This window comes from Protopterus annectens, chromosome 2.part1 (assembly GCF_019279795.1).
Source record: "Protopterus annectens isolate FY-2018-M chromosome 2.part1, PAN1.0, whole genome shotgun sequence".
NCBI classification, from domain to species: Eukaryota; Metazoa; Chordata; order Ceratodontiformes; family Protopteridae; genus Protopterus; species Protopterus annectens.
The window spans coordinates 1,142,514,941-1,142,528,601 of NC_056729.1; the positions used below are offsets into that span (position 1 = coordinate 1,142,514,941).

The window sequence follows — 13,661 nt, forward strand, 5'->3', positions numbered from 1 at the left end:
GATGTGAAGATGCATTTGGTCTGTGGCCCACTTGCCCTGAATACATTTTCCTGCCATGTGTGCTCCCCAGATGTAATCCGAAGCATCTGTTAGTGTCTGCCTGGCTGTGGGTAGAGTGAAAGGCTGTCCCTTGTTGAGGTGACATGTCTGTGCCCATCGAAACTCTTGTTGTAGGCAGGGAATAAGTGGAATTACTGCTTCCAAACTATGACAGTGTTGAGTCCAAACACTTTTTAGGTAGCATTGTAATTTCCTCATATGCAGTCTGGCATATGGTATTAGTAGTATGCAGGATGCCATGAACCCCAAGGCCTGCAGAATTTTTCTTGCAGGGAGTTGGGTTTTTGTTGCCATCAATTGAAAGTACTGACTCAGTTGCCTTTGCTTGTCTGGCGTGAGATAAGCCATCTGGGCAGTTGATTTAAGCTGGCACCCAGGAATATTATCTCTTGAGGGCACTAGTTTTGACTTCTTTTCGTTTACTGTGTACCCTAGGCAAATTAGCAATCTTTTTACAAACGCCAGATGCTTTAGAAGAATGTTCTTGCTCTCTGCTTGAATAAGGCAGTTGTCCAAGTATGCGTATATTTGAATTCCTTTTTGTCTGCAAAATGCAATTACTGGTGCCAGGCATTTTGTGAAGACCCTGGATGCAGTAGATAAGCCAAAGGGCAGTGCAGAGCATTGGTAATGCATTGAACCAGCTATGAATCTGAGGTATCTTCTGCAATTTTGTCTGATAGGGACATGCAGGTATGCCTCTTTGAGGTCCAAAGTAACAAGCCAAGCCTTCTTGCCCAGCATGGGAAGAAGTTGCTTAAGAGTCAACATTCTGAATTTCGGAACATCCAGGTAAGTATTTAGAGTAGAAAGGTCCAGTATGGGTCTCCAGGCTTTGTCCTTTCTGGGGACCAGGAAAAGTCTTGAGGAAAATCCTTGTCCTTGCTCCTGTTGTGGCACTTTTTGAATGGCTCATGTCCATGAGGGCTGTAATTTGTTTTTGTGCCCCTGCCCATTGATTTGGTGGCAGGTCTGGCATTCCTTTTAGCCTTGGTAGAGTGTGAAAGTGAAACCTGTAACCTTGAGACACAATATTCAGAACCCATTTGTCTTGGGTGATTGTATGCCAATTTTGTGGAAAAAAAGTGCTAGTTTTCCCCCTAAGGGAGCTTACAAAAGGTAAGTGCTTGGTATTTGAAGGGGGAAGTCACTGGGACTGTTTCCTATAAGGTTGTGACTTGTCTTCCCCTCCTTTTGGGGCTGAAGCACCCCACTGTCGTGGTAAGAGCCTTGGGGCCGAGATCTGCCTCTTGGGCGTCTGTTTCTGCCTCTTTGTGGTCTGTCTGACACTGGAAAGGACCAATTTTTGGAGGGCCAATTTCTGCTAAATCGAGGTGGCTGTACCTGTAAGAAATCCTTTACTGTTTGCATAGATTTTGCCTTATCCTCCATTTTCTTTAATACCTCTTCTGCCTTAACACCAAATAAAATATCCTGCTGTAAAGGAGCATCCAGTAATTTTGCCTTAACATGATCAGGTAAAACTTGTTCTTTTAACCAAGCATGCCTTCGTATCACAGATCCTGTAACTGCTGCTCTACAAGAAGCCTCTAATGAATCAAAACCACATTGCAGAGTATGCTTTCCCACTTGTTCAGCTGCATGCAATAAATCCTGCATTTCCTTATAGTCAGGATGTTCTGAACTTGTAAGCATTTTCTGTTTTAACAGAGACATTAAATATTGTTGGTATTTAAGCATGTGAAACTGGCAATTTAAAGCCCTCACTGCTAAAGTTGCAAAAGTGTAAACTTTCTTCCCCCATCTGCCTAATGCTCTAGAATCCCTGTCAGAGGGAACTGCATTTTTAGCTGAGGAAGCCTTTACCCCTTTGGGACTCTGGGAATAGTTTCTGGGTCAGCAACAGGGTTTTTATGAAGAAATTTGTGAGAGTCAGGGACTCTGTAGTACCTGTCTGGCTTGACTGGAGCAGGGGATAAAGAATCAAGATTTAAACTGGATTCAGAGAACACATCATCCACAATATCTAACACTGGCAGAATAGCAAGGGGCCTGTGCTGAGGCAATAAAAGAAAGTCTCTGAGTCTTTTCTTGGATTCTGAATAATCCTGGCACTCCCAATGGAAATGCTCCCTCATGGTATGTAAAGTTTCCCCAAAAGAGTAATCCTCAGCAGGAGAGGCTGAAGGAATTGATTCTTCAGCATCAGAGCCCTCATAGGGGGGTAAAGAGTATCCCTGGTCTGAAGAGGAATCAGAAGAAATGGAAACCTGGTCAGAGGAATCAGTTTGTATCCTGCCTAGGCCTTTTATCTGGAGGGGGATGGGAACCCCTGATCAGAGTAATTAAGTCTTCGGCCATTTTAAGCATCTGTTTTTTAGGCATGGAGGCCTGTCCAGGAGAATGCTGTACTTGCTTCTTTGTCATTAATGGAGTTTTAAACTTGGCTGTAGATTTAATGGTAAGTTGTGAAGGTCTGAAAACACCCCCGGAAGCCGATGCCTGCTCAGCGGCTCCGGACCCATCTGAGGGGTTAGTTTCCATAGGCCCAGTACCTTGAGTTTCCAGAGGCCTAGACATCTCCACGTGGGAGTCTGAGGCGGCCTGTGGCTCTGAGGTAGCGGGTGCCAGGGGCTGCGAAAGCGCCTCACTGAGAACCGGCAACTGGCCTAGAAGAGGCTTCATCGTCAGTTTTGGGCCTCGGATGCCTGTCCTTATCCTTGTCTTTGCGTTTTTTGTGTATTCCAGTCGTCGGTTGTTCCGACGGCATGGTATAATTGAACCTTCGGCCAAAGTAATGGGGAGCAAAATCAAACCGACGTTTAATAGTGCATTTGTTAAATCTAGCACAAAACCGACAACTAGTGACGTCGTGGTCTGGGCCTAGGCATGGAAATACAGTAAGAATGAAAATCCTTATGAGGTATTTACTTCCCACAAGAAATACAATTATTAACTTTTACTGACATCGGTCTGAGGCAAGAAAAAGTTTCCCCAACGGGGTACTTAGCTTTCAAGACTTCAGTTCTGAAATTCGAATTGAAAATCTCAGGAGTCGGCCGATCGGCACTTGAGAACTGCTTTTGCTTCAGGCACCGCGGCAAGAAAGACTGGAAAAAATGGCGTCGGCTGCATCTTATATACCACCCCCTGGCGCACTGACATCAGGGAAGAAGCGACAGCAACTGACGCCGGACCAAGACTTTGGAACTCTGGCCGACTGCGGGACTGCCTGACGGCAGGATAACCCAAGTGTAATGACTGCAGCAGTGAAAAACGATGAACATCACCTGGAACCCTTACAGATGGAAATGCTCTGCAACTACTGCCATGCAATTGGTGACCACCTGGGGGGCAGTGCTCTGAACTGGTAATGACTGGCCCCCAGTCGGAAGTGTAGATATCTCCTGGAGCTCCAGTCTATCTTGATATGATAGGTCACATCCTGGAGATCCACCGAGCACATGTAGCCCTCCTTGCGCATGAACGGCAGACCGGACTCTACTGTAACCATGCAAAACTTTGTCTTATTGACAAACAGATTCAGACTGTTTAGATCCAGGATGGGTTGAATGTCCCCAGTCTTCTTTGGCACCAAAAAGAAGTGTCAGCTCCACATCCTCGTTGCTTGGTTAGGACCTGCTAGATGACTCTCTAGTCTAGAAGTGTTTGTACTTCTACAAAGGCATTCTTCCTCCAACTGGGTGGCACGCCGGGGAGAGGCTCCTCAGAGTGGGGCATAGGTAAGGAAAATGGAATATAGTAGCCTCTGGATATAATGTTTAAACACCCAAGCATCATTTATGTCTGTCCAGGCTGCTGGATGCAAGGATAGTCTACCCCCAACTACCTCCAGAGTAGGGCAGTGCTTCAGGAGCACTGAAAGGGCTTGTCAGAGAAGGGTTGCCTGTAGCCCTGGTTTCCCCTCTGCCTCTGGGGTAGTTTCTACCATTGCATCTTCTCCCTCTGCCCATGGAAGAGGATTTGTCCTGAGAATCAGGGAAGGCCGCTTGGGATTTGCTGAACCACATCATCTTCCCGCTCCTTTGGTTCTGTTGGGTGAAGAAAATGTGATCCCTACGGCAGACAGAGTCTTGCCCTCCTGTTTGCTATGGGTAAGAGTCCCCTTAACTGTCAGTCCGAATAAAGCGGAACAGTACATAAAAGGGGTGCGTTAATGAACGCTTTGAAGAAATCCACAAACCTGCATAGTCTCATCCAGGGATGTTGTCTGAGGGCTATGCCTGAATCAGCCACACAAGAGGTTCCCTTTGCCACATGGGAGATTAGCCTCATCGAGGAGTTAGCAATCGAAGCCATAGTATTCAGCTGTGTGGAAACCTTTTTGAAGTTTTCCTCAGACAACGACTGCACCAGAGATGTGGAAAGCTCCTTCACCAGGTCTCTCTGGATAAGAGTAAAATGTGCCAGATAATTCAATGCTCTCAGTGAAAAGGTGGCTGAGGCATAATCCTGCTTCACATGTCTGTCCAAGGCCTGATGTTCTTTGTTCAGGGGTGGACAGTAGAGCTCGGTTTGGTGAGCTCCTTCTTGGTGGCTGCTGACACCACTATGGCATCGACCAGGACACCTTTACTCCAAAGGATAATCCTGAGGATGGCTAAAGTACTTATCCATGTGCTTTTGACCTTCTTGGCAGGCAGCTGACCTTTGGGACAGGAAGATTCAACCATAGTGCCTTGTGCCAGGATCTCTAGGTAAACAGGCAAAGAAGAGAGACTACTACATAGGGTCTTAAGCATAAACATCTGCAAATAGAATACTTCATATGGTCTTGAAAAGCACCCAAACAAAAGAGAGACTGCTCCTGATGATCCTAATGGGGAATCTGCATCCACACTGACATTTCCCTTTCTGGACGACATATAAACTGAAGTATAAAAAAGTAAGAAAAGGTAAGACTAAAACCCCAGTGGGGCACTTATCTGAAATATGGCTTGGTAACCAGTATAGAGGAAGTAAATTTCAGACACATGATCAAAGATGGCAGTAAAGAAGTTCTAAGGTACAGTTGTCTGTACTTCACCTTTACGCCCTACACTATGAACGGGAAGCATACATGTGAGGTATGACTTCTATAAAAACCTAAGACTTTGGTATACTGGCCAGACATTGGGCTACCCTTGGCAAGGAATCCCTTTATTAAGGTATACTGCAAAAATGATATAGAAGGGCATAATTTGTTCAGTAGTTCCTGCACGACATGCTATGGGGAACGGGAAGTTTTTTTTTTTTTTTTTTGTAACACTGGCAAAACACTTTTGAATGAAGAAACACACTATATTAAATGTGTGATTCATTTCACCTCTACAAACAACATTTGTAAAAGTGCAAATCAACTACCCAGCCACTCATCAACTCAGGAATTCAGAACTCTTTATTTAGCTTTACATAAAATAAAACATTCAAACAGTACAGTATGCATAAAGCATAAACTGAACTCAGTGCTATGCAACACAATGTACTGTGTCATTTCTAACAAACTTCCATTATCCTTTTTGCGCACAATAAGAAAACATAACTCTTTCCAACATAATAATAAAAACACTGCTTTAAGAGCCAAGTTACTACATTACAACAAAAAGTTGACTAAAATTAGTCATACTCTAGATAGGGGAAACAGTGGAACATAAATAACATCCATTAACAAATATACAAAAATGCCACAACACACTGGGTTTTGTTAAACTGTAAATGTCCTTTAAACTTCATTTACTCAAGAGTACTAAATGTGTGAAAACACTTAAATTAACACTCCTTTGTACAGAACATCTCTGTTATAAATCGAATGTCTTACATAAAGTAAAATTTCACTCAATTTTAATTGTCGCTGTGTATATATATTGTGCTCACATTGTTAACTATGCTGGTCACCTTGTTTCTTGAATGTTTTAATGTCAGTTTTAATATGAAAACAGTACAACACAAAGACAACATAAATAGAACTATACAGAAACAGAAATGTAACAAAATAAAATAATTTAAGAAAAATGCTATGAGACAAGCTGAAACAGGAAGAAATAGGACATACACGTTGTTGACCTTAGCAATATACAAAAAGCAATGAACAAGGCAGTTTTAAGGATTCTATACAGTAAGCAGTCAAATAGTTTACTCAAAGTACAAGAAGCTCAAAATAGGCAAATATATAATGAATAAACACCCTCCTAAAAGTATTCTTTCTTCTAACGGTAACTCCTCTGTCAGAAAAGTGTTTCTTTACCATCATCCATTAGTCTATTTACATTTCCTACAGGAAAATTCACACTGATATTTCAGAAAACTAGTTAGTGATCACAAAACTGATTCACCGCAGTTTTGCAGTGATGACACAGCAATGTACAAATGAGCATCTGCTAAAAATAAGTCTAATGAAAAATACATCCATTGTTGAGGACGGCCAACATAATACACAAGCATTAAAAAAAAAAAAAAAGTTTCCCAAGCTATACAAATAGAGCTTTTAAATTAACTTATGAAATTATAAACAAGGAAATTAGGCGTTCCACAATATTTAGTAGCGAATAGCTTGCCATCCGGTGTTGGATCAGAAAATGCAATTTCTGTTTTACTCAAGAAGGATCCATACATAAAAGTGTTCCTGAAAAAAGTGAATAATAGTTAGAGTTTGTATTCTTTTCCTGCACAGTACTTTAACAGCAGAGAATTATACTTTGGGTTAGACTGCACAAAACTTCTGTCATTAAATGATTCAAGACTAAAACATTCAATTTCACTCTTCAATACACAAATTTATTTAACATTACCTTTAAGATCATACATACTGCAGTGTCTAAATACTTTGTGGCTACAACATCTACATCAGAAAAAGAAGTCCACACAGCCTTATTTTACACATGTTTACAAAACAATAAAAAAATGCTACAAAACATACAAGGGTCACACCACCAAGCTATTCCTGTTGAGAAATTGTTCCAAGTGGCCTTAAGATTTCTGAGTGAACCACTCCTGCAATGGAATTTGCTACTTCCATCTAAAAATGCTAGTGGAAAAGCATTAAGAAGGTCCAAATTCCTCCTGTTCTTGGAGGAGATCGATACCATCTTACAAGGACCACAGATCTATGAAGCCAGTCAGCACCATGGCCTGATGGTCCAAACCAAGGGAAAAATATAACTGGTCAGTCTTACATATATAGGATCCTATAACAGGTTGCCTTCAAGGTAGGCTAACAAACCTTCAAGGAATAAGAATTCCAGAACACTCAATATATTTTTTGCAGTTCAGTGGTACACATGGATGGAGCCTTGATTGTAGCCCACATGACAGGTTCAACTGGCAATGCTATGTGAGGGAGCAAATAGCCATGAAGGCAAGAATGTCACCATGGCCAGTTCGGTCATCCTGGGGCCAGTGTGACAATTTGGTGGATGGCTTTGTAGCTCCTATCACAGGAAATCAGAGTGGCATTTCAAATAGCGAAACACAGAAATCAGGATGGGAATTTGGCTTGCCAAACAGCAGGGAAAACTATACTGGAACTATGTTTGCGGTGTCAACATACATACAGTAGTGGCTAGCAACACAGTCTCCATTTTGGCTTTGCTCCATCAAATTCCAGGAATAGGCGAGAAACAGAGAAGCTACAAGCATAAAACTCCTAACCCTGACTGACATCAGCTTCATTCTCAGACTCCCACAGTGCTTCATCACTGAATGCTTTGTAGGTGAGGCAATACTTTCCCTTAAACTTACATGTGCAAGACAAAAGCAGTAAATCTAGGAGAGCAGTATTACCCACATAAACCATGAATTGTGGCTGGTTTTCAAAGGAAATACAATGTTTCAAACTGACTAGAGGCAATGTGGCCAGGGCACCAAGAGAAATCCTAGTTTTATTTATGCCAACACATTTTCTTTAATCTCTTCAAGTTGTTGCACTGAAAATACATGGTTCATGTTTTCTTTATAAATATTTATTATTTTTTTTACAAATTTGTTAATTTAAAATCATTATATATGAGAACTGAAAATGAAGCCATCTCTACTTTTTTGTAGATAATGGAATCCTCTGGTGCACCGGGGCTCAAAGACTGCTCTGTGTTAGACAAACTTCTTATGAAATTGTTCTGACAGGAAAAAGGCATACTTAACTGATGACTTCAAAAGCCAGTGTGAAAGCAATAGTTCAATGAACATCCCAAGATCAAAAGTGTCAAAAACAGATGCGAAAGCTCGAGGACAACCAACATGGAGCAATTATGTGGAATCCTCTCAGCTAAATCATTCAATACTTCAATGAAAACAATTACACAGCTCCAAAATTGCACAGGAAAAGACCAACAATAGCAGAAAACCAGACTAAAGGTTAGCCAATCACCACCTTTACAATAGCATTCCACAGAGTCTAAGACTAGCATTTTAAAAGAAACTCAAAAGCCACTCATTCGTAATCACATACATACAACATGAAAATAAAATAATACACGACATGTAGAAAAGATACAAGTAACATGGCTGGTTGAGGTCCAGGCCGAATCAAATATGGTGAGCAGTGGACAGCAAAGCTCATCACCATATCAATAAATATACTGAAACTCAAAGCCCATTCGACTCTGGAGCAATGTTGTGCCCAGAGGAGGCTGTGCAGTGGGTTTCAAACCCTAATCTGGGCAATGAAAAAAAAATGAAATAAAATGAATAAAAGAGCAGAATTCACACATTTAGGTAGAAAATCTTTGCAGTGCACCAGAGAAGCTAGGCTACACAGTCTGCCCATGATATGGAAAAAGAACCACTGTCAGGTTTGAAGCCTCTAAAACCTCAGCAGACTAGTATACTGAGTATGTACCTTTAAAAAAGCTAAAAACTAGCTACAAGGAACTGCAGTGTCAAGGGCTATATAGGATTTCTACAGGATATTTTGAATACACATTTCAATGGCTAGAAGGTGTTGCATTTATGGTGTGTACGTACTACTCTGAAAACATTCATAGGTTATAAAGTGTAGGAATGGTTAAATATATTTAAAGAGATCTGTTTAAGAGTTTGGTTCACATTAGTAGAGAAATAGAAATCTTTGGGGTGATTCAAATAAAGCCACTATGACCTGTCTCACTGCCAGAAAACTTAAAAAAAAAGATGCTTTGAATCTAGAAATTCAGTTTATTCTTCGCTGCAAATATAACTGTAGAGAAACCTGAAAAGGTATAGTGCGACATTTTTGCATGTTCCCAGAAAAAAAAAGCCTTGAGGGCATTTCCTTTTTTTTTTACCTTCTCTGAAGAGAAAGTACAGTTGTGTACACTTACCATAAATGTAGATGTTCAAGTGTATGCACTGTTGCAGTCATCACACTTTGGTTATCTGCCTGCAGGTAGCCCTCAGTCGGCCCGAATACCAGAGACTTAGTATTTCTGCATAGGTTGCTGTCACTCCAGGACTGACATCAGGTCGTCAGGGTTATAAAAATAGGCAGCAGATGCCATTACATCAGTTTTTCTTGCCCCAAATGTTAACAGCCCCCCAACAGGGAGCTAAGCTATGGTGGGAAAATCCCCACCAGTAAAAAGTAAATACCAATACCCCTACAGGGGGTGAGAATATACACAGAGAGGAGAGAGAGAGAAGGGGGCTGCAGGAAGGGAAACTAGGACTGCAACTGTGACTACACTCTAACATCTACATTTATGATAAGTGTACACAACTGTAGTATGTTCTTCATGTTTCACTGTTGCAGTCATCACACACAGGTTGATTCCCAAAGCTGAAGAAAGGGTGGAGGCAGTCAAGAAGAGTTTGGGCTGGCTAGTATGCCCTGCAGGACTGCAGTTGCAAAATCCGCCCTGGATTTGGAAAATATAGGCAGGTGGTAATGCTTGGTGAATACGTGTACAGAACTCCAGGTAGCAGCCTCCAGAATGTCCCTGGTAGGGACTCCCCTGAGGAATCCTGTAGAGGTAGAAGTTGCCCTAGTGGAATGTGTGACCCCCTGAGGGGTTGGTTTTCCATGGCATTTGTAGCAGAAATGGATATAGTGTGCTATCCATTTGGAAATTGTCTGTTCTGAAATGACCTTGCCCTCTGCCCCGGTGCAAAACTGAGTAATAACTGGTCAGATTTCCTGAAGGGCTTAGTCCTATCCAGGTAGAATCTGAGCTGTCTGTCCAAGGAGTGCAGGATCCTTTCCCCTTTATTTTGAGGATTAGGGAAGAAGATTGGCAAAGGGATAGATTGGTTGAGAGCCACACTGGACACCACTTTAGGCATAAAGGAAAGATAAGTCCTGAGGGAGACCCTGTCAGCATGAAAAATAATGAATGGTTCCACAGTCATAAGTGCTTGTAGCTCAGACACTCTTCTAGCTGAAGTGATGGCCAGAAGCAATGCTGTTTTCCAAGAGAGGAATTTTAACTCTGCTGACGCTGTAGGCTCAAAAGGGTGTAGCGTGAGCTTTTCCAGTACAAAGTTAAGGTCTCAAGCAGGGGTGGGTGCTCTCCTTGGTGGCCTTAAGTTGTTTGCCCCTCTCAGAAACCGTTTGATGAGAGGATGAGAGAAGAGGGGTGGCTCACTGTTGTAATGAGCCTAGATGGTAGAGGCATGGATCTTAATGGAGAAGGATAGGCCTCCGTGGAGTAGATCTGCTATGTAATCCAGGATTAGAGGTAGGGAGGGCAGAGTTGTGTCCTCTCCTTTAGACTGAATCCAGGAGCAATATCTTTTCCACTTATCAGCATAGGATTTCCTTGTACTGGGTTTTCTGGCTTCAAGAATGATGTCCAGCACCTGCTTGCTTAGGCTGGTCACTGAGGGAGAATTCAAGGAATAAGCCAGGCTGCAAGATTCAGGGTTTGCAGTTGCGGATGCAAGATCTGTCCCCCCTGCTGAGTGAGGAGGTTCGGGCTCTGGGGTAGGTGCCAGAGTGGCACCGGTGACAGGCTGCGCAGTAGCTAGTACCAGTGCTGGCGTGGCCAGTCAGGGGTAATCAGGATTGTCCTTGGTCTGTCCTGTCTTACCTTGAGCAATATTCTTGAGAGAAGGGGTAGAGGGGGAAATGCATAGATTGAGAGGTTTACCCACTGAAAGGATAGGGCATCCACTTTCGAATTTGCTGAGCTGGTGATTGCAGGGGGAGGCAAACAGATCCACGTCTGGGGCCCCCCATTTCTGATTCAGAAATCACTCGTGCGGGTCTAAGAGATTTCTCCTTAACTCGCCTGCTGGTGACTTTGTTTGCGTGGCAGGAATTGAGCTTGCAGATGGACCTGCATGTCCAAGGCCATGTTCCACAGGGCCGTGGCTAGCCTGCAGTGTGGGTAAGAGTGGGTTCCCCCCCTGCTTGTTGATGTACCACATAACTGTGGTGTTGTCTGTTTTTATTACCAAGGGTCCTGGTGAGAGTAGGGATCTGAAAGCTGTTAGAGCGTGCTGAACAGCTAGCCTCTCTTTTTGGTTGATGTGCAGATGAATTTGACTTGAGCTCCAGAGGCCCTGAATGCACTTGTCGTCCAGGTGTGTGCTCCAGGCACAGTCTGATGCATCTGTGGTTAGGGTCTGGGCAGTGTGGGGTTGAGTAAAGGGAAGTCCCTTATTGTGGTTGCATGCTGCTGCCCACCAAAGAAACTCTGTCCTTAGACAAGGTATGATGGGAATGACAGTTTCCAGGTCCTGAGAATGTTGGCACCAAAGACTTTTTAAGTACCACTGAAGTTTCCTCAAATGCAGTCTGGCATATTGGAATTAGTAAGATGCAAGAGGCCATGAACCCTAGGGCTTACAGGATTTTCCTTGTGGATAGCTGGGTTCTGGTGGCCATTTGAGTGAAGTAGCCGTCAGATAGGTTTGATTGAAATGTAAATGCCGGTACTGGCTACACAAAATACGGTACAGCTCGAACAGAGAAGATTTCTTTAATATAATCCACACAGTTAAAAACGAATCATCTGGTGAAGCGCTTTCATCTGTAATCCACAGACTTCTTCTGAAGTCTGTAGATTACAGATGAAAGCGCTTAACCAGATGATTCGTTTTTAACTGTGTGGATTACATTAAAGAAATCTTCTCTGTTCGAGCTGTGCCGTAGTTTGTGTAGCCAGTACCGGCATTTACATTTCAATCAATTTTATTTGTTCCTGTGTTGGTTTTGCGTTTTTGTCGGATAGGTTTGTTTTTCTGAGTAAGGAATGCCTTCTGGGATTGCTGTGTCCAAGCTTGCTCCCTGGAATACAATCTTGACTGGGGACTAGTTTTGATTTCTTTTCGTTAATAGTGTAACCCAAGGAGGTTAGAAGGTTCTTTACAAATGTCAAGTGCTGCAACAGCATTTCCTGACTGTCTGCCTGAATCAGGCAATCGTCCAAGTACGGGCAAATTTGAATTCTTCTCTGTCTGCAGTAGGCAATGGCTGGAGCCAGGCATTTTGTGAATACTCTGGGAGCAGTGGATAAGCCAAAGGGAAGTGCAGAGAACTGATGATGCATAGATCCTGCACTGAAGCATAGGTATTTCCTGCATGAGTCCTTGATAGGGATGTGCAGATAGGCTTCTTTTAGGTCTAGAGTGGCTAACCAGGCATCTTTGGCCAGCACAGGAAGAAGCTGCTGAAGGGTGAGCATTTTGAATTTTGGTTCCACCAGGAAGTTGTTTAGAATGGAAAGATCTAGGATTGGGCGCCAAGTGCCCTCTTTTCCGGGTACCAGGAAAAGTCTGGAATAGGACCCTTGACCTGTTTCGCAGGACCAGGTTGAATTGCCCTTATGGAGAGCAGGGATTGAACTTGGTTTTGTGCCTCTGCCCACTGGTTTGGAAGAAGGTCTGGGAACCCTTTTGGGGTTGGCAGTGAGTGGAAGTAAAATTTGTACCCCTGGGATACAACGTTGAGGACCCATCGGTCTTTGGTGATGGAAGTCCAGTTTTTTGCATGATGGGCAAGTTTTCCTCCTAGGGGCACGAGCAGTTGGGCAGAGGTGGGGAGTGGAGTTGAGAAGTCACTGTGAATTCTTTCCGTAAGGGGGTGGCTTAGCACTCACTGTTTTGAAGTGGAGGCACTCCAATGCTTAGATCTCTGCATACCCAGAGACTGTAGTCTGGGGGATCTGTTTCCCATGAGTCTAGTCTGAAATGGCCTTGAGGGGGCTGGAAAGGACCAATGCTATGAGTGGCAATGCCTACTGAATCTATGAGGCTGTACCTGGAAGAAATCTTTGACTGTCTGCATATATTTAGCTTTTTCTTCCATCTTTTTAAGAACCTCTTATGCTTTGGTGCCAAACAGATTGTCCTTGTTCAAAGGAGTGTCTAGTAATTTTGATTTGACATGGTCTGGCAAGGTCTGCTCATTAAGCCAAGCACGCCTTCTCAGTACAGAACCAGTGACTGCTGTCTTGCAAGATGCTTCTAGGGCATCAAGGCCACTTTGCAAAGTATGCTTGTTGACTTGGCTTGCAGAATGTATAAGCTCTTGTAGTTCTTTATTTTCTGCACAGTCTGTAAAGGTAGCTAATTTTTGCTTAATAAGTTTCATAACATGTTGTTGGTACTTCAGCATGTGAAACTGACACTTTAAAGTCGTAATGGTGAGAGTTGCAGAGGTGTGTACTTTCTTACCCCCATCTGTCTAAAGCTCTGGAATCGCTGTCCGAAGGGGTGGTATTTTTAGC

The 13,661-nt window shown here is 43.0% G+C and overlaps 1 protein-coding gene across 2 annotated transcripts in view; it reads right to left on the reverse strand.

Moving 5' to 3' along the window:
• Positions 1-5,401: 5,401 nt before the first annotated feature.
• The window catches only part of ESCO2 (establishment of sister chromatid cohesion N-acetyltransferase 2), a 769,905-nt gene continuing 761,645 nt past the window's right edge, over positions 5,402-13,661 (reverse strand). Inside the window, exon 8 of one of the 2 annotated variants that reach the window (XM_044062679.1) lies at positions 5,402-6,643. In XM_044062679.1, coding sequence (XP_043918614.1) covers positions 6,511-6,643 — 133 coding nt within the window. In that variant the 3' untranslated portion in view covers positions 5,402-6,510. The remainder of the gene's footprint in view (positions 6,644-13,661) is intronic. The other variant, XM_044062678.1, reaches the window with a different exon arrangement.